Source organism: Rhinatrema bivittatum, chromosome 6 (assembly GCF_901001135.1).
Source record: "Rhinatrema bivittatum chromosome 6, aRhiBiv1.1, whole genome shotgun sequence".
NCBI classification, from domain to species: Eukaryota; Metazoa; Chordata; class Amphibia; order Gymnophiona; family Rhinatrematidae; genus Rhinatrema; species Rhinatrema bivittatum.
The window spans coordinates 246,698,276-246,713,259 of record NC_042620.1 but is presented as its reverse complement, the minus strand read 5'-3'; the positions used below and the strand labels follow the sequence as shown (position 1 = coordinate 246,713,259).

Below are 14,984 nucleotides of genomic sequence, written 5' to 3'. Positions count from 1 at the left end.
GTAGTTCCTCCTCAAGGTATTTCCCCATTTTAACAAAATCTGTATTTTTGAAATACAAAATGTTGTTCTCGGTCTTCTCTCTATCATGGCTGCTATGTCAAACAATATTGTCTGATTATCACTGTTGTGCAGGTGGACAATTACTTGGACATTAGAGAAACTACCTCCATTTGAGAATACTAAGTCCAGTATAGCTCCTCCATGTGTTCCACCACTATTCGTTTGAGCAGAGCCCTTTGAAGGGCATCCACAATCTCTCTACGTTTTGCAGATTCTACAGCAGGGATACACCAATCCACATCTGGCAGAATAAAGTCTCTAACAAAAGCAGCACCTCCCCCTTCCTTTCTACCTTTTAGATGTCTTCAGTCAGGTCTCTTTCCAGCAATTCTGTTTAATTTGGAGGCCTGTAGACCACACTAGTCTAAATGGAAGTACCATCTTTTTATAAGACAGCCCACACTGCTTCTTCCTTTCTCTCCAACCCCTGCATTTCAATGGCTTGGATATTGTTTTTTGACAAAGAGCCGCTACTCTCCCATTTCAGCCCTCTCTATCCTTCCCTCAACAGATTATAGCCCAGTATGGCCACATCCCATTTATGAGACTCTCTGAGCCATATTGCCATAATAGCAACAATATCCAAGTCCACCTCCATCATTAGGGTCTGCAGATCAGAAATTTTACTGCCCAGACTATAAGCATTTCTGCTTATAACTTTCCAGCTTTTCTCACATGGCTTATTGCTCTTCCTGGTTGCCCTTTTGTTTAAAAATGGACTCGTGGGCTCATTATTTTTGTTCATTTCTCCACCCACTCCCTGTATTTGCCAGGGGAGACATTCCAAATTCTTCTCTTTATATGCCTTATGACATATGATTTGAATTTCGCCATCAACAGATATATGTATATGTATATATACATATATATATATATATACAAAAACCACACTAATATTTCTTAATAAAAACACCATGTGTCATAAGATCAATAATTTGGAGCGAGCGGAATACAATTTCACTGCTTGTTTTTCTTGAAAAAGAAAATTATTTTCATGCAAGAAAAATTCAATTTATAAAAAAAATTAAAAAAGAAAAAGGAGGTTTTTTAGACTAATGATTAAATATCACCAAAAAGACTATTTGGTTAGCCATCTTGGCATCTGAACTCTTTTCCTCCTAAACAATAAATAATAAAACATTAATAAAAATTCTTTATGCATAAAAACGAAAAATTATTGATCTTATGACACATGGTGTATTTATTAAGAAATATTTTTGTATATCTATATTGAACACACTTGATAAGCCCTATCACATATTGAGTAATCTTTAACATATAACTTTTTACTATTCTGTACATGGCCCCAGCCCCCAAAAAATCCAAAACCACCCTTCTTTACATCACGTTTTGAACCACATATTGAAGTTGCCTATATGGATTAGGCTTTCCTTCCCCTTTCTATGAATAGGTAACACTTCTGAAAAGGAACGTTTGTCATGTTCTCAATCTGCTTCCCCAGAATCTTGAAATCTCTCTCTACTGTTTGGATTGTGTTTCTACAGAGGTCATTGGTTCCCAGTTGAATGATAATATATATTTTAGAGCCCTTATTTTCTTCTTTAATTGCATTGACTATCTGATTTGCATTTCTACCAGCTGAGGATCTGGAAGACATTTAACTATTGCACCTCCTTCAAAATGAGTTTCTAAACTAGTGCCTCTGATGACCAAGTCATAAGAACATAAGAAATTGCCATGCTGGGTCAGACCAAGGGTCCATCAAACCCAGCATCCTGTTTCCAACAGAGGCCAAACCAGGCCCAAGAACCAGGCAAGTACCCAGCATAAAGTGCTTTCTAAGTCTCTTGATAGTGTAATGGGGTTTCTGTGTGCACTGGGTGTCCTTTTCTTTCAGTTACCACTTCATTATCCATTGCTGGAATATCTTCATTTTTTAATCCCGAAAAAGGTATTTGATAAGGGTAGCATTGGGGAGAGTGGGTATTTCTGCCACAGGTCTTACTCTTCCAGAGCCCAGAGTAATCCATTTATATTTACATTTTTGACTCCTCTGTGGGAGTGGGGGCAGACAGCCTGGATGCTGTACAGTTGGCAAGAGTTGGTGTCTCCGGTCCTGTGGTCTAATCCTACCAGAACTCACACTAAACCATTTCTTTTTTTTTTTCCAACTTTATTTAAATATTATGAGTACATCCATCCACCAAGTAACATATGATTATCATTGCCAAACTTACAATAGAAGAGCATTCACAACACGAATCTATTTCTTTCTGGACGTCCTAACCTTCTGTGAGAGTTGACACATATTCTGCAGCACAGGTTTGTTTTAAAACATAGGAAAATCCTTGTTCAGATAAATCAGTTCCTTTTTTTTTATACTGCAGATAGCTGAATGCAAATTGGATAAGTCTTAAGCCTCCAGATAGTACGCCGTAAGACTAAAGAACGCCAGCTGGGGCTCAAGAAAAAAAAAGCCATCCTGTCTTGCATGACATTGAGAAGATGAGGTTCCCATAAAGAGGGTATATGCATCTATCAAGAAGGGGAATGTATGTAATGGATTATTTGTACCCTGTGACAGAGCACAGCAATAAGAAAGGAACAGCAGCAACTGAGAAGATAAGGATAGCCCAAGGATGAAAGATGGCAAAAAAAAGTTAGGAAGATTAAAAAAAAAACTGGAAGTAGACAAAGAGTGCCCTGGGTGGAGTTCTCAGAGCAGGAGGGACCAGACTTCAACTACAGCTAGGGAAGGCCTTGGGAAAAGGGCACAGGAAGAAAGCAGAGGCAGATAATTCATAGGGAATAGGAAGCTGGGACTACACAGAGAGGAAATCCCAGAAGACAGAAACAATTGGTTTAAGGCACAGCTCTAACTGAGCAAGACGGGAACCTAGATGGTGATGGTAGGGAGATCTCAAGTAAATGCCAGGGCAGTATATCTGTTAGATAACTGGTTTGTTTGGAGGAAAGTAGGGACTGCTGTCAAGAGTATAAGACAGAGTTGGGTGGTTGTTTTTTTCCATTTTGTACCTGCCCTCGTATGCCCTGGCTCTAGCTGGGCAGAAATAAAGGGGCACTGAATGCTGGAAACATGTTTTCCTAAAAGTAGCTTAGAGAGAGAAAAAAAGAAAGAAAAAGGGGAGAGGGAGAGAGAAACTGCATGACCTAAGATCTACTGACACCTGCTGTTCTTCTTCATATTTGTGTATCAAAACAAGGTATTCACTGTTTTGCTACGCAGTACCAGACAAAATATTTTAAGCTTATCAATTCAACTATGTTACACCATCAAATCCAACAAAATCACAAAGTATTCAAATAGTGTGGCTGCTTACAATGAATAGAATAAAGAGCCTTAACAGGTGTTTTGCTTCCCTCTGGGCATCCACAAAGGAAATGAAAGTGAAATATTTGACATGGATATTTGCTGTACTGCATTATAAAGTGACACACCACCTGAGACTGCTGCCTAATGATGAACATTTGTAAATGTGTGACTAAGGAGGACTGCCCTCAAGATTTATTTGTATTTGCGAATGACAATGAGTTCTGTGTCAGCAAAGAGATGACCAACTGCTTCTATTTGGTTGCTCATTTTACCCAGTGTAATAGTATTGTGGGACTGAACCACATATTCTTCCTACAAGTATTTCTAAACACAATCTGTGCCTTGAGATGTGTGTGGCTACCCAACTAGCTCCTTTGGCCCCCTGTGGACCTATGTGTTCCTTTAATTACATAAGGCCCCCGATTTCTTTTGCACATGAACTGTGCATATTCCATAGTGTATATATATATATATATATATATTAGGGATGTGAATCGTTTTAGGACGATTAAAATTATCGTCCGATAATTTTAATATCGTCTTAAACCGTTATGGAACACAATACAATACAGATTCTAACGATTTATCGTTATAAATCGTTAGAATCGTGAGCCGGCACACTAAAACCCCCTAAAACCCACCCCCGACCCTTTAAATTAAATCCCCCACCCTCCCGAACCCCCCCCCAAATAACTTAAATAACCTGAGGGTCCAGCGGCGGTCCGGAACGGCAGCGGTCCGGAACGGGCTCCTGCTCCTGAATCTTGTCGTCTTCAGCCGGCGCCATTTTCCAAAATGGCGCCGAAAAATGGCGGCGGCCATAGACGAAAAAGATTGGACGGCAGGAGGTCCTTCCGGACCCCCGCTGGACTTTTGGCAAGTCTCGTGGGGGTCAGGAGGCCCCCCACAAGCTGGCCAAAAGTTCCTGGAGGTCCAGCGGGGGTCAGGGAGCGATTTCCCGCCGCGAATCGTTTTCGTACGGAAAATGGCGCCGGCAGGAGATCGACTGCAGGAGGTTGTTCAGCGAGGGTTCCGGCGCCTCGCTGAACGACCTCCTGCAGTCGATCTCCTGCCGGCGCCATTTTCCGTACGAAAACGATTCGCGGCGGGAAATCGCTCCCTGACCCCCGCTGGACCTCCAGGAACTTTTGGCCAGCTTGTGGGGGGCCTCCTGACCCCCACGAGACTTGCCAAAAGTCCAGCGGGGGTCCGGAAGGACCTCCTGCCGTCCAATCTTTTTCGTCTATGGCCGCCGCCATTTTTCGGCGCCATTTTGGAAAATGGCGCCGGCTGAAGACGACAAGATTGAGGAGCAGGAGCCCGTTCCGGACCGCCGCTGGACCCGCAGGTTATTTAAGTTATTTGGGGGGGGTTTCGGGAGGGTGGGGGATTTAATTTAAAGGGTCGGGGGGTGGGTTTTAGGGGGTTTTAGTGTGCCGGTTTTTCGATTTTTCGATTTTTCGATTTTTAACGATGTTCCGGCGAGGGATGGGGTTCGGGAGGGTGGGGGATTTAATTTAAAGGGTCGGGGGTGGGTTTTAGGGGGTTTTAATGTGCCGGTTTTTCGATTTTTCGATTTTTAACGATTTTTAACGATTTTTCACGATATTTTACCCCCCCAAACGGCAACAATACGATTCCCTCCCCCTCCCAGCCGAAATCGATCGTTAAGACGATCGAGGACACGATTCACATCCCTAATATATATATAGATAGATATATATAGAGAGAGAGAGAGAGAGACTCCTACATGTTTACTGTTATGTATGTAGGTTGTGTTCCTGCAAAAGTATATAGACCCCTTAATGTTATATGCAAAGACTCTAAACTCAGTAAATTGATAGGGTCTCTTACCTTTCTTATTCCACGAGTACGATTCCATACAAAATCATACCATTCACGGTAATTTCCTTCCCCTTGATCTAGGATCTTGGTTGCTAAATAATCCATGGTCATGCTCAGCACAGCTGAAGGCCGAAGTTCATGGGGCAAAGGTTCCTCCTGGTCTGCTGAGGATCTACTGTATTCTTTTATTGCAGCTGCATGATCTACCTGAGGAAGAAATAGCTTAAAATCAACTATGAGGTGAAGAAACCAACACAAATGCAGAAATTGAGCAGAAAATACAAAAACAGCCAAATACAAGAAGATATGTTAAACAAATGCTTAAGGAAAAGAGACTGAATGTTAAAAATGCCACCAATTTAATTCATTTCTGAAATGAACATTCATTAGGATACTCTACACCTACATTGTGTAATCAATATTTATCATTTCAAACTCTGCAGTGATTCCTCCAATACGGAATCAGTCCAGAATGGTAATGTTTATTTGATTTATATTCTGCTTTTCAGGCACTTCAAAGCAGGTAACATTCAGGTACTATAGGTATTTTTTTGTCCCCAGAAGGTTTACTGAGGATACAATTCAGACTGTGTGAATTGCTGCTACCTATCCCCCAGGGCTTGCTGAGGCACTACATGCACGTTACAAGAAAGATTTTGCTCATGTTGACATCGTTGGCGACCCGAGCCGCTCAGCACGGAAAGTCACGTGACTGTGACGTCATCGGGGAGAGACGCCAGAGTGCTGGGTTAAAAAGAGGCACGGCTGGAATTCAGACTGTGAGAACTGATGCTACCTATCCCCCAGGGCTTGCTGAGGCACTAGCTGCACTTTACAAGAAAGATTTTGCTCCTGTTGACATCGTTGGAGACCCGAGCCGCTGACTTCATTGGGGAGATACGCCAGCGTGCCGGGTTAAGAAGAGGCAAGCGAGGCGGGTACCCGCTTGGCGGGCGCTTGCCACTTGGTGTGCCCTGGGACTGTGGATTTGGTTTTATTATTTCTCGAGCTATTATTAAGTAAGCCATGTCTCTCTTTTATTGGATGTTGTGTTTTTATTTGGGTTTTAATATGATCCCTGTAGTATCAGGAAAGGGCCGTTATTCAGTTTTAAATAAAAAAGCAAGGATTGAGACAAATAGGGTGATTTCTTATCTAAAGCCCCATAATCAGGTTTCACATTTAATTTTTAGCTCTCAGGTCTTAGGATATATTAATGCTAGAGCAATTCGAAAGAAATGTGACATTATAAGAGATTGTTTGGGGTCTATGCAACTTGACATTCTGTGTCTCGTTGAAACATGGCATTACAAGTACGTTATGGTTTCGTTGAATAGTATTTATCCTAAGATATATATTTTATAGAACAATCAAGAGAGAATGGTAAAAGTGGTGGAATTGCAATATTCTTTAAAGCTTCATTTGGCCTTCGACACTCTGGATCACACCACTCTACCGTCCAGATTATAATTAATTGGTATTTCAGACATAGTTCATAACTGGTTCAATTCCTTTCTTACCAACCGACAATGTCAAATTCACCTAGGAACTTCCTCCTCCTCACTTTATTCCATTCCCTCCGGTGTCCCACAAGGTTCTTGACTTTCCCCAATTCTTTTCAACATCTACCTTCTACTGCTATGCTACTTACTGGATAGCTTAAACATTCAATTTAAATACACGCAGATGATATACAGTTCTATATCCCATACTAAGCCTCATGGTCCTACACTCTTTCACTAGTTTCTCTATACATAAATACAATAAAAGTTTGGCTTTCACATAACCGCCTAAAACTCCATACCTCCAAAACTGAAATTATCCATCTGTCATCCATCCCTAACTCTAACTACGGTCCTCCTCCCACTCTTGATCTAAATGCCACTTCCCTTCCAATCATCAAATAAGCAGGAAATCTTGGGGGCAGATTTTAAAAGCCCTACGCGCGTAAATTCAGCTGGGGTTACACGCACCGAGCCTATTTTGCATAGGCCCAGCGACGCGCGTATGTCCCGGGGCTTGAAAAAAGGGACGGGGCAGGGCGTGGCCTCTGAAGGGCCTCTAGGCCAGCGTGTTCAACCTACGCCTGTCCGGAGGCAGGCGCAACTTACAAAACAAAGATATAGGGGGGTTTTAGGTAGGGCTGGGGGGCAGGTGGAACAGGGAAAACCATTGGGGCTCCCCTAGGGCTCGGCGCGCGCAAGGTGCACAAGTGTGCACCCCCTTGCGCGCGCCGACTCCGGATTTTATAACATGCGCGCGGCTGCTCACGCATGTTATAAAATCAGGCGTATATTTGAGCGCGCCGGGTTGCGTGCACAAATCTATGCCCACGCGTAGGTATTAAAATCTGCCCCTTGGTGTCTTAATCGACTCCTGTCTTTCCATGAACAATCACATATCAAACTACACATGTTGAAAAGACTGTGTCCATGCCTACATTTCAATTACTTCAGAACAATTATTCAATCCTTAATATTCAGCGGGCTGGATTACTGCAACGCATTACTTATCGGTCTCCAACAAAATGCCCTCCACCCATATATAACTGATCCAGAACACCTTGGTCTGCGTTCTCACAGGAACCTCTCTTACATATCTCCCCAATTCTCTACACCCTACACTGGTTACCAATAGGCTTTAGAATAAAATACAAAGTACTTACTATGATCTATAACCTACTGAACGACGACACCTCCTCATGGCTCAGCTCGCAGCTTTGTATTTACAAACCATCTAGAAGCCTCCGCTCCGCCCAAAAAAAACCTTCTAGAAGTCCCAACCATTAAGATTGCACAATTAGCTTTTTCTGTAGTGGGACCTTTACTCTGGAACTCGATCCCAGACTCTCTTAGAAACTCTTCCAGTAAGAAAGAATTTAAAAAGAACTTGAAAACTTATCTTTTTGAAAAAGCATTTCCCAGAAACATTTAGCCCTCAGTTCCAACCACTTTTCTTGACCAGTTCCCCTGGCTGGAGAACTTCCTTTCTGTTTTTGCGATGTGTAATAGAGTCCCACCTTCAGACACGTCTGCAGGAATATAGTTATCACTCCCTGCTGTTTGAATTTCTCCTTTTTACTTACTCATGTAACTTATTTTAACTTCTTACTTTCTTCCCTTTTAATTATGCATTTTGTCTGTAAATTGTATTTATTTTGTTTTTATTATGTAAACCGTTTTGACTACTTTCTAGTAAAAAAAAAAAACCCAAAAAAAAACTGTATATAAAAAATGTTTAAACAAACAAACAAACAAACAAATAAATAAATAGTCTTTGGAGTACTATCCGCCATTTGAAGCAGTATTGTTAAAGGTTTTTGAGTGGTTTATCTGTATAAAAGAAAATTACTTCCTTACCTGCTAATTTTCGTTCCTGTAGTACCAAGGATCAGTCCAGATGGTGGGTTATGTCCCCCGTCCAGCAGATGGAGTCAGACAAAGCTTCGGAGGGTGCTGACATATCAACCAGTGCACCCTCCCTAGATCCTCAGTATAGAGAATATCAAAACCAGAATAACAAACTAGAAAGGATTGGATCAAGTGTATCTGAAAGTAGATCAAATGATACTAACAACTGCAACTTGCAAAGAGAACTGTCGAACAGCCTCGAGGAATGGAGGCAAAAGACCAACAGAAAACCAAAAATAGCAATGTAATGGCAGATCGAGCAGGCAAACCGCAGTATCCCAGCAGTAACCGGGAGGGCGTCTGGACTGATCCTTGGTACTACAGGAACGAAAATTAGCAGGTAAGGAAGTAATTTTCTTTTCCCTGTACGTACCAGGATCAGTCCAGACGGTGGGATGTACCAAAGCTTCCCTAAATTGGGTGGGCCCCTGAAAGCCCTGCTCGAATGACCCGGTCGCCAAAGTATCCGGAGGTTGGCGACTGTTGATGCAGACGGTAATGTCTTGCGAAGGTATGCAGTGTCTTCCAAGTTGCAGCCCGACAAATTTCCTGAGATGAGACGGACTGGGATTCCACCCAGGAGGTTGCCTGTGAACAGAGTGAATGGACCTTGACCCCCATTGGAGGAGTCCGACCCGCACCGACATATGCGGTCACTATTGCTTCCTTGAGCCATCTCGCGATCGTGGTCTTTGTGGCCTGCGACCCTTTTCGTGGCCCCGACCAGAGGACGAACAAGCAGTCGGAAGTCCTGAAGTCGTTAGTAACTTCCAAGTATCGGATTAGGCTGCGCTTGACGTCCAAATGTCGTAGAGATCTTGGCTCGCCGGCTGCGAAGGAAGGGAGCTCTATCATCTGATTCACATGGAAAGTTGAGACAACCTTGGGAAAGAAGGAAGGGCACTGTACGTAAGGATTCCCCGGTGTCCGTAAAACGGAGGAATGGTTCCTTGCACAAGAGTGCTTGGAGTTCCGAGATGGGGCATGCGGAGCTAATGGCCACCAGGAAGACTGTCTTCAGGGTGAGGTCCTTGATGGTGGTGTGGTGAAGGGGCTCAAAAGGAGGACCTGCGAGAATCCTGGGGACCAGGTTAAGACTGCAAGAGGGGCAAGGGTCCCGGACCGGAGGCCGTAGATGTTTCGCCCCCTTGAGGAAACGGGTGATATCCAGATGAGACAAGAGAGAAGGGTGGTCGGTTGACTGAATGAACAAACCTAACGCGGAAACTTGTACTCGCAGAAAATTGTAGGCGAGTCCTTTGTCCAGGTCGTCCTGTAGGAATGCGAGGACCTGGGGTATTGAAACCCTGCTAGTGTGAGTGTCGTGGTCAGTGCACCATGACTCAAAGACCTTCCAGACCCTCACATAGGCGACCGAAGTGGAGGTCCTCCTAGCTTGTAGAAGGGTTGAGACTACCGCGTCAGGGTAACCTTCAGGTCGCAAGACAGAAGCGTTCTGCATGGTTGAAAAATACCAGCCCTTGATGGAGTAGAAGAGGAAGATGTCCAAAGCGCAGCGGGCCGTCCTCTGCGAGGTTGAGCAAGTCCGCAAACCACGGTCGTCGCGACCACTCTGGGGCTATCAGGATGACGGGCCCCCGATGTATCTCTATTCTTCGTAGCACCTTGCCCACTAGAGGCCAGGGCGGGAATACATAGAGGAGGAGATGACCCGGCCAGGGGAGGACCAGTGCGTCTACGCCCTCCGCCCCATGTTCCCGCCTGTGACTGAAGAATCGTGGCGCCTTGGCGTTTTGAGGCATCGCCATGAGGTCCAGGCAGGGTGTCCCCCAGTGACTGATGAGGAGCTGCATTGCCTTGTCGGAGAGAGACCACTCCCCGGGATCCAGAGTCTGTCGGCTCAAGTAGTCAGCCTGAATGTTGTCTACGCCTGCGATGTGGGAAGCTGCCAGGCGTGTGAGGAACCGCTCTGCCCATGCCATCAGGTGGGCTGCTTCGAGAGCCACATGTCGGCTCCTCGTTCCACCTTGGCGGTTGATGTAGGCTACAGTGGTCACGTTGTCCGACAGGATCCGCACTGCTCGATTTCTCACAAGAGGCAGGAAATGAATAAGCGCCAAACGCACCGCCCTCGTTTCCAGGTGATTGATTGGCCAGACGGCTTGCGCCTTTGTCCACTGCCCCTGGGCGGAGCTCCATTGACACACTGCTCCCCAACCCGTCAGGCTGGCATCGGTGGTGACCACCACCCAATCAGGCATTTCGAGCGAGATGCCTTGTGCAAGATGCAGTGGATCCAACCACCAAAGGAGGCTGGATCTGGCAATCGAGGGGAGAGGGAGGATGAGCTGGTAGTCCTGCGATACCGGTTTCCAGCGCAAGAGTAGTGCTGATTGTAAGGGACGCAGATGCACGAATGCCCATGGTACTAGATCGATGGTGGAGGCCATGGATCCCAGGATCTGCAGATAATCCCAAGAGGTGGGCTCCAGAAGCGTGGCGAAGCATTGGATCTGGTCTCGGAGAGATTGCGCCTTGTCCGGGCATAGGAAACCTTGCCCTGAACTGTGTCGAAGTACGCGCCCAAGAAATCCAAATGCTGCGAAGGCCTAAGACTGCTCTTGGCAAAGTTCACCACCCAGCCGAGAGATTGAAGGAGTTGAACGACCCGAGAGACTGCCCGCGGTCCCTGGGAGAAGGTCTTCGCTAGGATGAGCCAATCGTCCAGGTAGGGATGGACTAGTATTCCTTCCCGTCGGAGAGCCGCTGCCACTACAATCATGATCTTTGTGAACGTCCGTGGTGCGGTTGCCAATCCGAAGGGGAGAGCCTGGAATTGAGCGTGCTGGTTGAGAATCTTGAAACGCAGAAATCTCTGATGAGTCTTGTGGATTGGAATGTGGAGATAGGCCTCTGTCAGGTCCAGAGAGGCGAGGAACTCTCCCTGATGTACCGCCGTGATCACGGAGCGCAGGGTCTCCATTCGGAAGCGAAGGACCCAGAGGGACTTGTTGACCTCCTTGAGATCCAAGATTGGGCGGAAGGCTCAGTCCTTTTTGGGTATGATGAAGTAGATTGAATAATGGCCCGAACCTACCTCTCCGGAGGGGATGGGCGAGATGGCCCCAAGAATGGTTTCAGACATTTTCCTGACAAAACTGGTAAAGGAGAGGTCTTCTGGAGGATATCGTCGCCTTTCTTCCGGGGGTGAAGGCTCTGAAAGCAGGTCCTTGGAAGTGTGTGAGGATTCATCGGTGGAATCATCTTTCCAGGGATCATAGGGATTTTCCCCTTGTCCTTGTGGATCTCCTGAGGAAGGAAGCACATCAAACTCGAGAGGGTGAGAAGGCCTCGACCGGTGATGGGATGGCTTCGATGGAGGTTGCAGCTGCATCGGTGGACCCGGTGCCGGGAACGATGGTTTGGAAACGGACGAGATACGTTTAGGCATCGATATTCCCGATGTTCCAGATATTGGCTCCAGCCTCGGTTGCTTCCATGGAGTGGTATGGCCGGGTACTGTTTCATCGTCCTCAGAGGAACCCGGTATGGGAATCGGGACTTACGGAGGCATGGATGGATGAATCGATGCCAACAGACCCGATGGCATAGAAAGAGTCGACATGGCATCTAGGCGCTCGAAAAATGGTGCAAACATCGAGTGCTCCGATTGCGGTGTTGGTATGGGGGCTGGCACCAATGGTGAATGGAAGCCCTGGAAGGCTTTAAACACTGCCTACTGGACCATTATGTCCAATTTCCCCTTTGAGGCTGGCATTGAAAGCAATGTGCCTGGGGTAGGAGGCAGGCTAGGCGTTACTGATGTTTTCACAGTGATCTGTGGAGATTCAGTACCCAGCACCGATATCAGTGGGGAACGCCTTGGTGACCCAGGTCCAAAGGAGGATGGGGGCTCCTCTCCCCGGGTCTTCTTTGCAGGCGGCTCGATGGCCATCGATGCCGCTGAGGTATCGGTGCCGGCACCAGGCGTGGAATCGTGACGGGTGCCGGTGACTGTGTTTCCCCCAGTGCTCGGCTCAGTCCTTCCCCGCTGCCGAGGATGATGAAGCTGATGCTTGCAAGGGGTCGGTGACGGCTGATCGCCCGCTCCAATAAGGTGTTTGCTCGGTGCCTTCGATGTCGAAGGACCCTCTTTGTGCCCGTGTTGGAGACTATGAAGCAGCACCTTTGTGACTAAAGAGCTGCTGCATTTTCTCCAAACGAGCACGCCTTCCCTTAGGGGTCATTTGTGCACATTTTGGGCACCGATGGACGTCGTGTGAGGGTCCTAAACACAACTCACAAATATCGTGCGGGTCCGTTATGGACATTGTCCTCAGATACTTGGGGCATTTTCTAAAACCAATTGCCATGGAAAAAATTTGGCGCGCGTGCGGTCCATTACCGTCGGTAACCAAAAGACTGCCGCTGGGAATCGACCGCGGAACACGGGAATACACTTACCGGGCGTCGACGGGGACATAACCCACCGTCTGGACTGATCCTGGTACGTACAGGGAACATATTCGATGGGGGACTCCGGTGAGGTTGATTTTAATAAAGATAATCTTCAAAGGTTCCGTGAGGAAACGTTGTGAGGTTAAATCTCACAGAGCACCTAACTGCGAGACAACTGCTGTGTGGAAAAAAAAGAGACTGAAGGGGGACCCCTGGTGGCTGCAGGGTTGTGCTATGCTGGGCATGCTCAGTAGACCAGTCAAAGTTTCTAGAAACTTTGACAAAAGTGTTCCGTAACAGGGCTCCATCTGATGATGTCACCCACATGTGAGGACTACCATCCTGCTGTCCTGAGAGAACTGCTTTTTATAAACTAAATCTTGTTCGACCATTGCAAATGTTATTGCCATCTAATTATTTTAGAATTATAGTACAATCATTGGTGCTTAGTCACTTAAGACTATTGCAGTACATTGTTATTGGTCTGCCAAAATCATTGCTGAGAGTGTTACAGTTGGTGCAGATTGCAGCCACATGGGTAATAAATGGAATACCAAAAAGAGATCATGTCTCTCCGGTTCTTAAGGAATTACATTGGTTGCCAGTCGAATGGAGATGCAGATTTCGACTTATGACATTTGTTTTTACATTACGTGTTCTTTGAACTCATGCATTACTCATGTTTTTGCCCATCAACACAGTTTTCTGTTAACTGTATATCCCAAGTTACACTACCCCTTTTTTAGCCATTCCCTATATTTATTCACATTATTTTGACGAGTTATTGTTGTCTATGTAATATTTATTTATGTTCTTATGTTCAGAAACTCTGTTTATTGTAACGCCTTAACCGCGACAGTTTTGTTCTATGGAAACCGACCTGATTTGATACTTGTATTGAGAAGGTCGGTATATAAAAATCCTAAATAAATAAATAAATACTATATAATCCAAGTCGATCTTTAAGGTGGGAAGGAACCCAATTATTAGTGGTTCCCCCGGTCAAACAGTATAAGAAGGTTTTAACTAGACAGCAAGTGTTTCCTTACTTAGCTCCTAATGAATGGAACAAACTCCCAGTTGATCTGAGGTTGCAGCAAGACTTATAAGGTATTTAGGAAACATTTAAAGATAGTTTATTTTTTTGGAAGCTTTCAGGGGTAGTGAGCAGATTCAATAGTTAAGGGAATAAAGAATGGGATGATAAAAAAAAAAAAAGTTTTTATTTTTATCTTATTAATGTGTGCTCTATGGCATTGATTATACAAACTATACAAATAATACAAACTAAACATTTTACATGTTTAGTTTGTATTATTTTATGAATGTATTTATTGTAATCCACACCAAACTGATCTCTGGAGGTAGCGGAATGTAAGGAATTTTAAATAAAATAAATAAAAATAGAAACATTGAGCATATATCCTACACGATTTGCATATATACCAGCTGCATCTAACCAAATATCTGAATTCAGGAAGATGCATACTACTACTGTGATCCTGAGAATATCAGGTGACATCATAATGTGATAGAGAAATTTACAGCACAGATACTCTAAGCAGGGTGAAACTCTAAGATTTATAACAAAGAGACTCCAGATTTACAGTAGGAAGATTCCTGTCAATGTTAGGTTGAGAGATTAATAGTAAGGAAATTGCATAAAATATGAATCTGTGAGAAGGGGAAAAAAAAGGAAGGAACAGAGACATCAATATCATGAGATATTCTTTTATCCTGTGTACCATATTAGTTCCTGGAAGGAGTTCGAAAAGACTAAGCTGGTTCCTGATCTCTCTCATGAAGCGTTCCTTTTCAGGGCACATATCAGGACATGTGCCTACAAACACCTTGGCTCTGCCCAATTCTGTTCTTTTCACTCGAGCTAAACATAAAAAAAGATACAAAGAATAAAAGTATAAGAACTTCTGCTCGCTCAGAAATTAGAATCAGCT

General features: G+C 44.9%; 1 protein-coding gene across 3 annotated transcripts in view; it reads right to left on the bottom strand.

Annotated features, from left to right (window-relative positions):
* MCM3AP (minichromosome maintenance complex component 3 associated protein) overlaps positions 1-14,984 on the bottom strand; it is a 248,152-nt gene that overhangs the window by 167,675 nt on the left and 65,493 nt on the right. For all 3 annotated transcript variants that reach the window (XM_029606724.1, XM_029606728.1, XM_029606727.1), the window contains exons 7-8: positions 14,775-14,914; positions 5,210-5,407 (exon numbers count right to left, since the gene is read on the bottom strand). In XM_029606724.1, the coding sequence (XP_029462584.1) occupies positions 5,210-5,407; positions 14,775-14,914 (338 nt within the window). The remainder of the gene's footprint in view (positions 1-5,209; positions 5,408-14,774; positions 14,915-14,984) is intronic.